The sequence below is a fragment of the Lithobates pipiens genome, unplaced genomic scaffold (assembly GCF_037356315.1).
Source record: "Lithobates pipiens isolate NorthernLeopardFrog02 unplaced genomic scaffold, aLitPip1_a1.2 Scaffold_13, whole genome shotgun sequence".
NCBI lineage: Eukaryota > Metazoa > Chordata > Amphibia > Anura > Ranidae > Lithobates > Lithobates pipiens.
Genome location: NW_027507718.1, coordinates 236,834,948 through 236,851,761, shown reverse-complemented (window position 1 = coordinate 236,851,761; position 16,814 = coordinate 236,834,948). Strand labels below are relative to the sequence as shown.

Genomic DNA, 16,814 nt, shown 5'->3' with positions numbered 1-16,814 from the left:
GTCAGTCCAATTTTGTCTGACAGATTTTGTCCGAAACTGTTGTATACACACGGTCGGACAAAGTTGTCGGAAAATCCGACGTGATGACGTTATTTCGTTACGACGGGACTATGTTCACGCTAGTAGCCAATAGCTTTGGTGTAGGAATTTGATCTGAGCATGCGTGGCACTTTGCCCGATCGGAATTCTCTACACATGATCGGAGTATGTCCGATCGGAGCATTTTGTCGGAAAATATTTCCGGCAAGTTGGAAAAGTTGGTCCGACGGATATTCCGACGGAAACAGTCCGATGCAGACCACACACCGTCGGAATATCCGACAAAACGTTCCGATCTGACACATTCCGTCGGAATCTCCGACCGTGTGTACAAGGGCAAAAGCTTATAAGGATAAGGCAAAGAGCAATTTGCAAAGAGAAGCAACCCATACCAGCAACCCTAGCTTACCTTTCACCCATGTAATTAATTGGACATGTAATACAAAAAAATCTACAGATGGTGATGATCACATTCGTTTTAATAAACAAGTGACATTGTGGATATTATTACTCCCATCTGAGGTTTATTAAAGCTTAGCTAAAGGCACAGGAAAAATCCAGTGGAGAATGATATATACAGCGAAATACTTTCTGCATTGTAATCCTCACACTCACAGCTGCTGGTGCTCTCCTCCACTTTCTGACACTCCAGGTCATAGGTGGGCCCTCTGCTCCAACTGGTTGGGCAGCGAAGAGAAGGAGCCTCAGTCGATCAATTGCACAGGAGGAATCCAGGAGTGGAGAATAAGGTATGTATATGACCTTATTCTTCATACCTTAGGCCAAATGAGCAGTTAACCCTTGCATTGGAGAGGGGGAACCACTGCCAAGAGTAAAGATTTTTGTCCCTGGAGTTCAGCTGTAAAGCACAACTAAAGGCTCCTGTTTCACAGTCTAAACAAGTGCCAGATCTCAAATGCATACCTTACAACTTTCTGATATGGGAATGAGGGACATCTATTAGCTAATGTATGCAGGCATAGGACACACCCCCAACCACACACCCCTTAAAGGAGAATTATACAAATGATTGATCAAAAATTGATTTTTACCACTACTATTCCTTTATATTGACTTTTGGAATTTACAGATGAACAATTTAGAATTTGGATAAAAGGTTTAGCATTGTAAAATACATTTGGATAGATAAATAGAGAATTTTATATACAATTATATAAATCAGATAAAAAATGAGGGATCACTCAGGAGGAAAGAGGGACAGAGGGATTTTGTTCAAAATGAGAGACAGTCCCTCAAAATCAGGGACAGTCAAGAGCTATGCAAATGTGATGCACATACTTCATAAAGTAAACATAATCTTTCTTTAACCTTCCTTGACTGAGCCAAATCCTCCTTCATTTGCATCTCACATGCACCGCCTCCCAGATGCTGCAACTCAAAGTGGGAGGGTTTTAGCAACAGAGGTGGTGCTGTCCACCCAAAAAGTAGTGAGCGGAATTGGGTGTGGCTAGATGCAGGTTACAGGCTTGTGAATCAGCAGGAACAATACTGATAACCACACATACAGTAGCCTACTTGTAAGTGACTCATTCGATAACCTACTGATGGCCCTATGTATTATACTGTTTATTAGTCTGCTAATAATAATAATAATAGATAATAAAAATGGTCAGTTCATGTTTTATTAGAAAAATGGTGGACCTGCACTTTTTTGTACTTAGCACTTTGACACTTTTGATGCTGCTATACAAGGTTTGTACATGTGCGATGTAATGTGATACTGCAACAAATAGTATGAACCTGACCTATAAAACTTCTATGATTATAATGAATAGGAATATATGATAACTATAAATATAATTTTTTTGCTGCATACACATTAAATGGCCACTTATTAGGTATATCTATCTAGAACCCAAAAGCAGAGACAGCTCTCTAATTAGGAAAATAAGGCATAAGCCCTCATGCTCCCAGGGGCCTCGCGGCCGCCTAATTTGCCCGATGTGTGTGTGAAAGAATGGGAGGGCATGTCCCTGGTCAGTGTCCCCAAGCTGGCAGGGTGAGTGGGCCAGGCTGGTAAAGCGTCACCATCTTTAGTATACAGTGCTGCCTGCTACAGCACAAATGGGTGAATTAACTGCCACTGATCACTAATGCATCAGTGGCCAGTGGTGTATTTTATACTACCCACCACCCTACACTCCACACCCCTCTCATGTACATACTACCCACCATACACTTCACACCCCTCTAATGTCATCATACCCACCATACACTCCGCACCTGTCAGGGAAGCAATCTCAGAACTGGCGATCCTGCCAGGAACCATTACGGTTGCGCCGGGCGAAATTCCCGGGGGCATGCGCGCACACAGGTGCGCGACAACGGTAGGCACACGCAAATGCGCCAGTGCGCATGGACGCGCGCCAACGTGCACCCTAACGCATGTGCACACACGGGCGTGTGCGCGAACGCACGTGTGGGTGTGTGCATGGTGACGGTAGTTGGTGCCTGCTGGTCTATTTAAGCCTGCTGCAAACTATAGGCAGGTTGCTGGATTATCATCAGTTCCAGTGTTCCCTGTACCCGCTGCCTGTATCTGATTGCCTGATTCCCGTTACTACCAGGCTTGCCTGACTCTCCCTGTTCTCTGCCTGCACCGACCCCTGGCTTGGATCTGACTTCGCACACCCTGCACCTCCTGTACATCCGCTTGTCTGTACGGTGTTGACCATTGGCCTGGCTTACAACTCTGCTCCTGCTTCATCCTGCTGTACCTCGTATCAGATTGGATCTGCTGTGTATGACCCCTGGCCTGGCTTGACTCTGTTCCTGTTTGCTCCACTGGAACCCATCCACACACGGTTGCCCAACCTGCTTACCTGCGCTCCCCAGCAGCCCAGCGACCCAGCAACCCTACCTGGCAACCTGTGCACCTTTGGGCACCGTATTCCTTGTCCCACTCCCAGGGGTATGCTGCATTCAGCTGCAAGGGGCGCCATCTCCACAACCCGGCCTCTCATGTCATACTAGCCACTTCCATACACTCTGCACCGCTCTCATGTACATACCACCCACCATACATTCCGCACCCCTCTCATATACATACTACCCACCACCATGCACTCCACACCCCTCTCATATCATACTACTCCCCACCATACACTTTGCACGCCTCTCATATCATACTACCTCCCACCATACACTCTGCACGCCTCCCATATCATACTACCCCCCACCATACACTCTGCACTCCTCTCATATCATACTACCCCCCACCATACACTCTGCACTCCTCTCATGTACATACTACCCACCATACACTCCTCACCCCTCTCATCTACATACCACTCACCATACACTCTGTACCCCTTTCATGTCATACTACCCACCGCCATACACTCTGCACCCCTCTCATATCATACCACCCCCCACCATATACTCCGCACCCCTCTCATGTCATACTATCCACTGCCATACACTCCGCACCCCTCTCATGTCATACTACCCACCACCATACACTCTGCACCCCACTCATGTCATACTACCCACCGTGATACACTCTGCACCCCTCTCATGTCATACTACCCACCACCATACATTCAACACCCCTCTCATGTACATACTACCCACCACAATACATTCCACACCCCTCTCATGTCATACTATCCACCACCATACATCCCACACCCCTCTAATGTACATACTACCCCCCTCCATGCACTCTGCCCCCCTCTCATGTACATACTACCCACCACCATACACTCCACACCCCTCTCCTCGACATACTACTTGCCTTCATAAACTCCACACCCCTCTCATGTACACATTGCCTGCTATCATACCCTCCACTTTCCTCTGCTACTCAAGTTTACCGCCATTGTACAGTAGGAGCCCCTACTAGGGAGATGGTGACCCGTGGCATACAGAAATTTTTGTCTGCTTTTTTTTATTTTCTATACAATTTATTTTTTTATTTTTATTTTTACTTTTTTATTTATTTTTTATGTTTTTTGGTGAGAGTTTTTTGGTTTCTTGGGTGAGATATCAGGGGTCTAGATGGACCCCTGAAGTCTCCTTTTTGAGACAGAGAAAGGAAATGAGGAAACACATTCCCCAGTTCCTTTCTCTGTAGCGTCAGCTGCACTGCAGATGAATGAACAGGAGACAGAGGCTCCTGTTAATTCAAAACCTAAAGCATAGTAAACACAGTTTACTATGCTTCAGTTGTAAAAGAACACGCTGTGTTCTTTTAGGAAAGGTAGGGGTCGGTAAATTTAATTTACCAGTCCCTTTTCCCAGCAAGTCCACAGCAGTCAGCGGGAGAGCAGAGGAGGGAAGACGACAGCACTGTGGGGGGCCACCCTGTTATTTTTTATCGCTTGAACTATTTTTCCCATTATGGGTGTGAGTGGGGCCTCATGTCTAAGTTTTGCCTAAGGCCTCACAAAGCCTAGGTCCGCCTCTGCCCAAAAGGGTTGCTGTGGTATTTAAATTGTGTTAAAATGTTAACAAGAGACCTAATTCATATCTATAAAAACATTTTCTACAGCATTAAACCAGCATGACCTGCCTTTACCATTAACATTGGACATACTTCATATTACATACAGTATCCTAGTCACCATCTGAATGACACAATAGAGATCCTTAAAGGAGTTTAAAAAAAAAAAAAAAAACATGTTATAGTTACCCGCACTGTGCAGTTCGTTTTGCACAGAGTGGCCCTGATTCTGCTGTTCTGGGGTCCCACAGTGGCTGTCTCGGCTCCTCCCCACTAAAGCTAACCCCCTCTGGGAAGCTCTTTCCCGAGGGGGTTAGCTTAAGGGCGCACTCCCATGTCATACACTTGACATCTATGGACGCCAAGTGTATGACTTGGCCCGGCCCCCGGCGGCCGCGTCATTGGATGTGATTGACAGCAGCGCGAGCCAATGGCTGCGCTACTATCAATATATCCAATCAACGGCCAGACTCAGTGGAGAAGAGGACACCGGGGAACGCTCACAGCAAGTGAACGGACTCAGGTAAGTAAAACGGGGGGCTTTGGGGCTCATGACAGCGAGGTGTTTTTTCACCTTAATGCATAGGATGCTTTAAGGTGAAAAAACACAAACCTTTACAACCCCTTTAAGACTAGGCTACGGTTTCTTTCTTTTTTTCCAACCTGCACTTGTCTAATTTTAAGAAGAGTAGTCACTCTATTTAAGCATATGTGGACTTCCTGTCAGCTTGAATTAGTTTGGCCATTCTGTTTATGTGTTTTTGCCAACAGAACTAACATGCATTGGCTATAAGATCTTGGGAGCGCAGTGTATGAGGATCCATGGTTAGTAGTTTCTGGGATACTACCAACTAAGCACCATGGCTGACGCCAAACATTGATCTACGTTGTACATTAAGAGATGCTTAGATGATGAATCTTCCCAATTCTAAAGTTTGGTCAGACAGCAAATGATCGAGCAACACTCATGTTCAACATGGGTATACTACCTTTCCAGCAGACTGTTTGCTAAAAATGCAGTCACTGTTCTACTTCTCAGCTACTGCTATACACATCTAGGTGTGTAATATACTTGCTACTATGCTTCAAACTGTGGTTACAAGCTGACAGAAGGCATTCTAGCATGTGGCGGGGAAACAGGTATTCAACTTATCCAACCACTGGAATACTTGGAATACCCAGAACCCTGCATTCACTATATCTGGTCTCCCACAGTACACAGGGCATAGAAATGCAATTATTTTAGTAAATATAAACTGCTAAATACCTTTTCTCATGAGCAGTATATAGCAGTCTTGTGACTTCTATCAGTGTCCGGGGGAGCACTGGTTAAAGCTCGTAGGAGGCGTTTGCATTCTCCTCTGACTGTCCTATGAGGCTGCATGACTCCTGACCCTCTGTCTGGACAGTGCTGATTGGCCTTGTGCTGCTGATCACTATCCCCCGCCCCCCCCAAAAAAAAACCTCTAGCAATACACACCAACCTGAGCACAGAGTGCCTCCTCTGTGCTATCAGCAGATGTATTGGTGTCAGTAAAAGAAGAGGTGGATCAGAAAAGACAGGATCAAACTGCTTTTTTTACACAATGTGAAACATTAACCCCTTAGGCTCCACAGTGCATATAACAAGCATGTTTTACTGCATAAACAGACTGATTTTACTGTTATGGGATTAGTAACAATTTAATCACAGGGAACTCCTGCACAGGGAAAAAGTGCAGGAGTTTTTTCATACTGGATTAATGCACAGCTCTGGAAAAAATAAAATGGACACTGGGTACTGTATTTATAGAAAACAATTAAAGAGCAATTCACCCTGGAGCAAAAACATTTTTTCAATTAGGTTATTTCCTGTGCACTTTCACTGGGTAAATTGCAATTCACTTGAATGATTAAAAAAGAGTCCTGCGCAAATAATGCCACAAAAAATAAATAATGTATAAAAATGTGAAGAAAACAAGAGTCAATGTAAATATTTCAAAAATAAACACACCAATAGTGTAAGTGTGTAGTGAAAAAGCACTGGAGAAAGAACAGGACCAAATGTTCCAAAAGATCAGGCTCCCAGAACTCTCACCTCAGAGATGGAATAATAAGGCAAAAGAAAGTAATTCCAATGGACTTCTCCTTCACTTCTCTGTGCACAATCATCAAATGGTATAAACTTCTACCACTAGAGGGCCGATTCAATCTCTTATGAGTAATGCTGCAGCATATGTATCCTCGTGGTATGAAACTTAAAGAAAACACAGAGGGGAAGGGGGAAGGGAGAGAAAAAGGGGACTCCAATAGTGTAGTGGTTTCCAAAACTGAACAAATTTATTTAAGAGAAAGCAAATGGACTCTCACATTTAAAAAGAAAATATCAAACAGAAAGAGATCTGGCGTGTACAGCCAGTCTTACGCTCGTTCCGGTATTCCTACGGCCACTCCCTACGCGTTACGTCACCACGTGACTTCTTCATGGGGATCCCCATGAAGAAGTCACGTGGTGACGTAACGCGTAGGGAGTGGCCGTAGGAATACCGGAACGAGCGTAAGACTGGCTGTACACGCCAGATCTCTTTCTGTTTGATATTTTCTTTTTAAATGTGAGAGTCCATTTGCTTTCTCTTAAATAAATTTGTTCAGTTTTGGAAACCACTACACTATTGGAGTCCCCTTTTTCTCTCCCTTCCCCCTTCCCCTCTGTGTTTTCTTTAAGTTTCATACCACGAGGATACATATGCTGCAGCATTACTCATAAGAGATTGAATCGGCCCTCTAGTGGTAGAAGTTTATACCATTTGATGATTGTGCACAGAGAAGTGAAGGAGAAGTCCATTGGAATTACTTTCTTTTGCCTTATTATTCCATCTCTGAGGTGAGAGTTCTGGGAGCCTGATCTTTTGGAACATTTGGTCCTGTTCTTTCTCCAGTGCTTTTTCACTACACACTTACACTATTGGTGTGTTTATTTTTGAAATATTTACATTGACTCTTGTTTTCTTCACATTTTTATACATTATTTATTTTTTGTGGCATTATTTGCGCAGGACTCTTTTTTAATCATTCAAGTGATAGTTTGTGTTTACTATTTTGTCCCGCTGCATTTTCTGTTTCATTTAGTAGCACTTTCACTTTTGTTATTCCACAGATTGTTACATTATATTTTGTTATGCACGTAGATTTATTTCACGTCTAGTACATAGTGGCGCGAGGGTCCATTTTACACATTCTAAATTGCAATTCAGTTTTTTTTTAAAAAGACCCCCAGACCTCACTTTTTTGGAGTCTGATCTGGAGGCTTTATATTTTCAGAAGGTTAGGAACTGCTTTTATTTTATTTGGACAAGCTCTTTTTAAAATGTTAAACTATAATTTAAATGAGGTTTGCCATGAGAAGTATGGGAGTGTAATTTTGACTTTGCGTACTGCATACTTCCTTCCTGCATACTTGTTCCAGGTCAGTCACAGGAACATTCTGTGAGGTCAGTGACTGGTCAGGCCAGATACACACAGGTTACATACACCACAATCGTTACAGCTAGAGCAATAATTCTATCACTAGAGCTCCTCTCTAAACATGTAACCTGTAAAAAAAATGCAAAACGTCACCTATGGAGATTTATAAGTACTGAAGTTTGGTGCCACTCCACAAGTGTGCACAATTTTAAAGTGTGACATGTTAGGTATATATTTACTCGGCGTAACATCATCTTTCACATTATCCCAAAAATTTGGGCTAACTTTTATTTTATTTTATTCATGAAACAGTTTATTTCCACCCAAAAAAGTGTTTAAAAAAATTGTGGCAAGTGGTTAATTAGCATAAATAAGTAATAAGTAATATACAAATAATTATTATATTTAGTTTTTAAGGTAATTTACTATATTTTCAAAATATGTACTCAAGCAAGTGGCTTAACTGACAAATTACTGAAGTTTGAAGTTATAACTTACAACCAGTAATTTCACAGTAAATAGATAATAATAAATTATTAAGTTATAACATATATCATATAAATATATGATTTAGCTTGAATATAACAGTACTTTTTCAACAAATCAGTTTCTCCCTCTTAACTGTGTGAGAAAAACATGGGATTGTGGTTAAAAATCTTACACCCATAAACACGTTTTTTCCATTTAGTTAATAAGGCTGGGCTGGAAGGGAGCATTTGTCTTTAAGACACATCACCCTTCCATGACACTGCAATGAGAGGCGTGCCTCCACTGCAGCATTTTTATTGGACAGCTGGGTCCAATGGTACTTTACTATTGGTCCAAGACTCCAAGCTGTTCATTGAGCTCAATGCCTCTAACAAGAGTGTGTCAGCTTGTATTTAAAGTGCCTGCTCTGTACGTAGCTTCTGGCTGCGCAAGGAGCCCCATATCTTTGGAACCATAGGTTGCAGGAGCCCCAAATTTTTACCAGTAATGGGGTAGGACTAATGCCTTGTACACACAGTTCGAAATTCCAACAGAAAAGGTCCGATCGGATTATAGTGTTGGAAAATCTGATCGTATGTGGACTTTATCTGACTTTTTCCATCGGAAACTGCGACGGAAAAAATTTGAGAGCAGGATCTCAAATTTTTCGACAAAAAACTCCGATCAGACTTTTTTCGATCGTTTGTAGAGAATTCCAATTGGACAAAGTGCCACGCATGCTCAGATCAAATTACGAGACCAAAGCTATTGGCTACCAGCCTCAACGTAGTCCCGTTGTAACGAACGAACGAACGTCATCACGTTCCAAACTATTGGATTTTCCAACAACTTTGTCTGACCATGTGTATGCAACACCAGTTTAGGACAAAATCTGTCGGAAAAAATCAGACGGATTTTGTGGTCGGAATGTCCGACCGTGTGTACAAGGCATTAGGCTCTCCAAATTGTCTCTGTGACCCCAGGTCACCAAGCTACGACACTTGAAGCTTGATTTTTTTAATTTTTTTTTTAATGTTCATGGCAGCTGAGGCCCTGCCTCACCTGCCTCCCCTGACTGCACATCCCTGTTCTGTCACACTACTGACTTAGCCAAAGAAAACCTAGTAACTAACATTTTAAAAACAAGGCTGACAATGTCTGTATATAACTCACGTGACAGATTCATTTTAAATGAAAAGAGAAATTAAACGTTTTTAAAGAAGAACAAAAATACAGTATGTCAACATGACATAAATGTCATGAATTTCATTATTTTTCCAATCGAATATTCTACAGTGCATGGATTACAAGTTCATTAAAAACCTATTAGTACATGGGTGCACATAGTATTCATTTTTCTCCTTCAGGTTTGTGATTATATTGTTTTAATGAAGTCTAATGAATGGATTATTGATTTCTGTAATGAGTCTTGCTTGCACATTTGATCGTGATTTTGAGTCATGTAATTTACTCGCTCAATACTTATTTTTTTCTCTGATAAATATTCTAGCATCAGGTTTATTATACCTCTTAGTGTTTATGAAACTGCGCAGAAAACAGGCAGGTTTTCCTTCCTATACCACACTACAAGAATTCACATACTTGATGCAAGAATCTTTAGATAACATAATTAAAGTAATCAGAGTAACTAGAGTAATTTTGAGTCATGAAAATATGCAGAATGAGCCAACAAAAATCTTTCTCCATGCCGGAAAAATGACTTTATTCAATAGTGTAAAGTCACTGGAAATGTTCTTATAAAGAGTCATTGAAAGAAGTGCTTACAGCTGGTACAAAAACAACCATGCAACACAAATGAGTGGTTTCATATACACATATGACATCAATGAACCACACATAAAATTAATTCCACCTTCTGGGGAGACAGCTGCTCACTCCTTGCATCTAAAGCAGGATTTGTTACATTCTTCTCTGAATACAAACTTTCTAAAGTTTATTCACATGTAAACAGAACACAGACAAGTGAAATGGTGAAATGACAAACAATGTGCAATTTGGAGAGAACAATGGAATAACAAATTCATACGGTACCTTGTTTTACCTGTAAGGAACACACACCTGACAAAAGGCAATTTTCACATCCAGGGTAGGTTCACTGCAGTTATATAAGAAATGCCGGCTCATAAATACCTGCAAGAACAATAATAACAAATACATTACCAATAGCACTTTATTGATAACAAAATAATAACATTATAATTAAGAAGCAATATATTACTAGCTATTTAATTGAAATACGGTAGTATATTTCACTAGTGATGCATTTTGTAACTTTTTAGTGCTATTTTAATCTTTTCATTTTCAGTTTGTTTAATGAGTTTACATTACACAATGATGACATAGCTCATTTGGTGTTTAGCGTGGGCTTTAAGTAAACCTGTACTTTTCCTACACATGGAAAGGCAACATGTTCAACTTCATCCCCCTTCTCAAGCAGCACATACTCACCTAACCCTTCCTAAAGCCCTAATTTTTACATTACCTTGCCTATACCACACTAACCAGGCCTGTAGTGCTAACCTCCACTGTTACCCTCACTGTAAATCTAACCTCAGTACTAACCTTTCCTGTAATACTAACCTCTACACTGATCCTCCATGTAATCCTAACCGCCTATAGTGCTAACCTCCACTGTTACCCTCACTGTAAATCTAACCTCAGTACTAACCTTTCCTGTAGTTACTAACCTCTACACTGATCCTCCATGTAATCCTAACCGCCACACTGACCCTCCATGAAACCCTGTCCTTCAAACTAACATTCCCTGTAACCCTAACTTTTACACTAACCCTCCATGTAACCTCAACCCTCACACTAACCTTTACTGTGACCCTATCCTTCACATTTACCATCCCTGTAAGCCATTTTTACAATAATAATCCTAACTGCACTCCTAACCTCCACACTCACCCTCCCGGTAGTGCTAGCCTCTACTGTTATCCTCACTGTAAACCTAACCTCTGCATTAATCCTTCCTGTAACCCTGACCTCCATACTTTCTCTCCATGTAATCCTAAACTCCACACTGACCATCCATGTAACCCTAACCTTCACACTAATTTTCCCTGTAGCCCTGACTTTTATACCAACCCTCTCTGTAAACCTAACTTTTCAACTAACCCTCCATGTAACCCTGACCTTTGTGCTAATGCTTATTGCGACCCTATGCTTACCATCCCTGCATCCACACTTTTTAACCCTGTAACCCTTCATTTCACACCAAACTTTCCTGACTTATACAATAGACCACAAATCCCTACTCTTCATGTTAACCCTCTCCACAGTTATAGAGAAAAAAAAATTCCCCCCAAATTTTTACATGAACCCTATACTTTACACAAATCCTCCCTGTAACCCTATTCTTCACAATAATCCCCCTATAACCCCTCTTGCATGCCTTGTACCTTGTAACTCAAAATTAAAAGATGCTTTGGGGATGTAACAGTGTTTCACAATAATGGGATATTAGCACATGAAAAAAATGTACTAACTAAAGAATGTAGCCCGACTGTAGTGGCTAGAGGCTTGCGTGCAGTGACAATCACATTATTAATGCAGAACAGCTCTGCAGTATATGCACATTTCTTTGAGTTTTATCCCATTAAAAATACTTAATGTGTCTGTGCCTCCTTGTAGCAACCCATTGTATTGACAGTTTGGCATTTCTACATGAAGATGATCATTATTTGACAAAGAACAGAAGAGATTCCTTTTTCTACAGGTGGAAAGTAACCCAGCACAAAAACTATCATTTTTTCATCCTGTCTACTGAATTAAAATTAAGCATTCTTCTGGGAATTTGCTTCTTTCCATCCCATATTTTGTATCCTGGAGCTGAAATTACACACATAAAGGAAATAAATGTATCTTTTCTAGAAAGACTATGTTTGAAATTAATATGTAACAACTTTGATAGAATTTTTGGGCCCTTCTCTTGGTCACAGATTAGAGTTTTCTCCCCAAGAGATAACATTGCCCCAAATTTAGGAATTTTCTATTTCTGCTAAATGAATCTGCTTTATTTTAACTTTTTATAATTGATCAAGAATGGTAGACAGAAATGAAAAAAAAAATACTGTGATTGCCAAATAATTAAAATTGCTAACTTTTTTGACAGTAAACTTAGTTAAATGTCTAGGGTTTTAATAGATTAATTACTGAAAATGTATCAATTTGAAATGTTTTTCTCCTGGCATGTTATTTTACAGTTTTTTTATGTGATGTAAAGCATACAAAAGTGTGAACAGTGAAGGATAATCTGAACATGTCCATGCCAGTCATTACATTTTCAGATTACTTTGCTGTCTTTGTCAAAGCAAACACAGAGGGTAAAGAGTATGTCAATATTAGGTTGTCTGGACCATTCACAATAAAAAATATTTATTTATTATTTATTACAGGCATTTATATAGCACAGATCATTTCCGCAGCACTCTACATATGTATATATTGTACATTCACATCAGTGCCTGCCTTATAAAGCTTTCCATCTAAGGTTACTCACATTCATACATACAGTGGTGTGAAAAAGTGTTTGCCCCCTTCCTAATTTCCTGTTCCTTTGCATGTTTGTCACACTTAAGTGTTTCGGAACATCAAACCAATTTAAACAATAGTCAAGGACAACACAAGTAAACACAAAATGCAATTTGTAAATGAAGGTGTTTATTATTAAAGGTGAAAAAAAATCCAAACCATCATGGCCCTGTGTGAAAAAGTGATTGCCCCCTAAACCTAATAACTGGTTGGGCCACCCTTAGCGGCAACAACTGCAACCAAGCGTTTGCGATAACGTGCAATGAGGCTTTTACAGCGTCCTGGAGGAATTTTGGCCCACTCATCTTTGCAGAATTGTCCTAATTCAGTTACATTAGAGGGTTTTCGAGCATGAACGGCCTTTTTAAGGTCATACCACAACATCTCAATAGGATTCAGGTCAGGACTTTGGCTAGGCCACTCCAAAGTCTTCATTTTGTTTTTCTTCAGCCATTCGGTGGTGGACTTGCTGGTGTGTTTAGGATCATTGTCCTGCTGCAGAACCCAAGTTCCTTTCAGCTTGAGTACACGAACAGATGGTCGGACATTCTCCTTCAGGATCTCTTGGTAGACAGCAGAATTCATAGTTCCTTTTATCACGGCAAGTCTTCCAGGTCCTGAAGCAGCAAAACAGCCCCAGACCATCACACTACCACCACCATATTTTACTGTTGGTATAATGTTATTTTTATGAAATGCAGTGTTCCTTCTACGCCAGATATACTTGGACACACACCTTCCAAAGAGTTCCACTTTTGTCTCATCGGTCCACAGAATGTTGTCCCAAAAGTCTTGGGGATCATCAAGATGTGTTGTGGAGAAATTGAGACGAGCTTTGATGTTCTTTTTGCTCAGCAGTGGTTTTCTCCTTGGAACTCTGCCATGCAGGCCATTTTTGCCCAGTCTTTTCCTGATGGTGGAGGCATGAACGCTGACCTTAACTGAGGCAAGTGAGGCCTGCAGTTCCTTGGACGTTGTTGTGGGGTCTTTTGTGACCTCTTGGATGAGTCGTCGCTGCGCTCTTGGGGTAATTTTGGGCGGCCGGCCACTCCTGGGAAGGTTCACCACTGTTCCATGTCTTCGCCATTTGTGGATAATGGCTCTCACTGTGGTTCGCTGGATTCCCAAAGCTTTGGAAATGGCTTTATAACCCTTTCCAGACTGATAGATCTCAATTACTTTCTTTCTCAATTGTTCCTGAATTTCTTTGGGTCTCGGCATGATGTGTAGCTTTTAAGGATCTTCTGGTGGACCTTACTGTGTCAAGCAGCTCCTATTTAAGTGATGCCTTGATTGTGAACAGGTGTGGCAATAATCAGGCCTGGGTGTGGCTAGAGCAATTGAACTCAGGTGTGGACAACCACAGTTATAGTATGTTTTAACAAGGGGGGCAATCACTTTTTCACACAGGGCCATGATGGTTTGGATTTTTTTTCACCTTTAATAATAAACACCTTCATTTACAAATTGCATTTTGTGATTACTTGTGTTGTCCTTGACTATTGTTTAAATTGGTTTGATGTTCCGAAACACTTAAGTGTGCCAAACATGCAAAGGAACAGGAAATGAGCACTTTTTCACACCACTGTAGATATAATCAGGACCAAATAACCTACCAGCATGTATTTGGAGTATGGGAGAAAACCAAAGTATTACTTTGAGTTTCACCTTCTCCTTTGTTAGGTGCCCTATAGCATACTCCCACTATTCATTTCCCACTTACTTCCTCTCTTTGAAGTTCTACTCATACTGATTCCACCTCACCCCTATTCCCATGCATAATGTCACTCCTCTCTACTACCCTTGCATCATTTTTGCCATATAAACACACCCCTCCCCCTCTTCTACCTTCCCTGTCCTTTTGATACAAGGAATACCCCTGTATAATGGCCAGCCATTCGTGTGAGCTGTCAAACCAAGTTTCAGGAATTCCAACAAAGTCTAAATCCTCCTTGTGTAATAGCAGCTCCAGATCCACTATTCTGTTAGCTAGGCTCCTAGCATTTGTGTATATATCTCTTAATGTTGTATGAGTGCATGTTATCCCCCCCCCCCCCCCTTTGTTTCTCCTGGCTTTGTTTTTGAATTTGAATTGCCCACTCATTTATGCTGGGATTAGTTGTTAAGGTTGTATTATCACTGCTATTATCACTGTTGATTCTCCTATCACCCTCTGTCACCTGCTCCCTGTCGGCAATTGCTTTCACTGATCCCTCCCCCCAACACTTAGTTAAAAAGCCCCTCCAATTTTGTGGGCATCTTAGTTTCCAAAAGAGCTGTACCATTCCCATAAGGTTGCAGCCCCTTTTTACTAACTGACTGAGAAGTCAGCCCAGTTCTCCAGGAACTCAAACCCCTTTTTCCTGCACCAGTTCCTCAGCCACTTGTTCAGTTCCCTGAGCTCCTGCTGCCTCTCTGGTGTGGCTCGAGGTACAGGTAGTATTTCAGAGAAAACTACCTTGGAGGTCCTTTTCCTCAATCTATTCCTTAAGTCACTGAAATAGTTTTTTACAACTCTCCACCTTCCTCTCCCTTGGCCATTGGTACCAGTACACGGGCACTTACAACAATTGAGTACTCACAGCACACAGGCACTCACAGCACATGGGTACTCACAGTGCATGGGCACTCACAGTACATTGGCACTCACAGTACATGTTAGTACAGCGATCTCCCCTCTTCTTTTGTGTTCCAAAAGGAGGAATACCCCCCTACCAGAACACTCCGAAAATAAAAAAAACATATTTTTTCACTGCCAGCCTTATTATGCTTGAACTTGAGGTGTCTCTGCTGTATAGGCACTACCTAGTCATTTGGCCCTGGAGTTAGTACAGCATGGACCTAATTTGTTGATTGGACTCATTAGATCTCAGACACATTGATGGCAACATTTTCATGCAATGATTTGCATCTCTGCCCCTCCTACAGGGTCATAACAAAATTAAGACGGGTACGACTAAGTCAAATTGTTTCCTTAATTGCTATCTTGTCATACACATATTTTATTCATTTGTCTAATTGCTTGTGTGTGTGCATATAGCTCTGTATGTATATTCTGCTCATTAGCTATGACTAAGCACCGTGTTCAGTGTGAAATATGTCAGCGGCTGTGCAGTTAGTCTGTTTACCAGCCTAGATGCTATGATTTTAATTACATTTTTTAAATAAAGTTGAATAATTCGGAGTACGGCTATCCAGCTACATCTTTTTTACTTAAGTCAAGTTGCTTATTTATGAATTTTCTTTCAATTTTGTAATGGACTCTGCAACAGGCTAGAAACTGCTTGCAGTTGGGAGCCCTAGTACTAGTACATACTGTAGTTCAGATTAGAAATCTACTGTTCCTTTTGAAATGATAGAATGCATTCTATGAAATGTCCTCCCATCTCACAGAATCATTTAGTGGATTTTGTGGAAAGTGGAACTTTACTAAACCCTTCGATTTAATAGTTTGAAAAACATTTACTTCACAAGTAACTTCACATATGCTTGTGCTCTCAACCAAACTACTAAACTATCAAATGACTGGTGTTATAACTAATCACGTGTGCAGCACCATGGCAGTTGCAGATCAAAACAGATGGCAGCTTCCTTGGCAGAAAAAAATAGGAGGATTTAGTTCTGCTTTAAGGACATAGGCACCCTTGACCTATGCTCAAATGTTAATGGCCCTGCTTGCATAGATAAAGAGCAAAAATATGGATAATATATTTTCATTTCCATTGGAGAACATTCTGCTTCAAGAACTTACCAATGCTAGTCACATGATCTCTGTTGAAAGACAGGACTGGAGCTCAGATTTGTTGACCCTTCCGTTCTGCAGAGATCATATAACCAAATG

The 16,814-nt window shown here is 41.1% G+C and overlaps 1 protein-coding gene across 15 annotated transcripts in view; it reads right to left on the bottom strand.

Annotated features, from left to right (window-relative positions):
- Positions 1-16,814, bottom strand: part of MAPK10 (mitogen-activated protein kinase 10) — a 308,388-nt gene that overhangs the window by 147,630 nt on the left and 143,944 nt on the right. For 9 of the 15 annotated variants that reach the window (XM_077476387.1, XM_077476393.1, XM_077476389.1 and 6 more), the window contains one exon: positions 10,496-10,567. In XM_077476387.1, coding sequence (XP_077332513.1) covers positions 10,496-10,567 — 72 coding nt within the window. Of the gene's footprint in view, positions 1-10,468; positions 10,568-16,814 lie in introns of all 15 variants that reach the window. The other 6 variants (XM_077476394.1, XM_077476396.1, XM_077476395.1 and 3 more) reach the window with 2 other exon arrangements.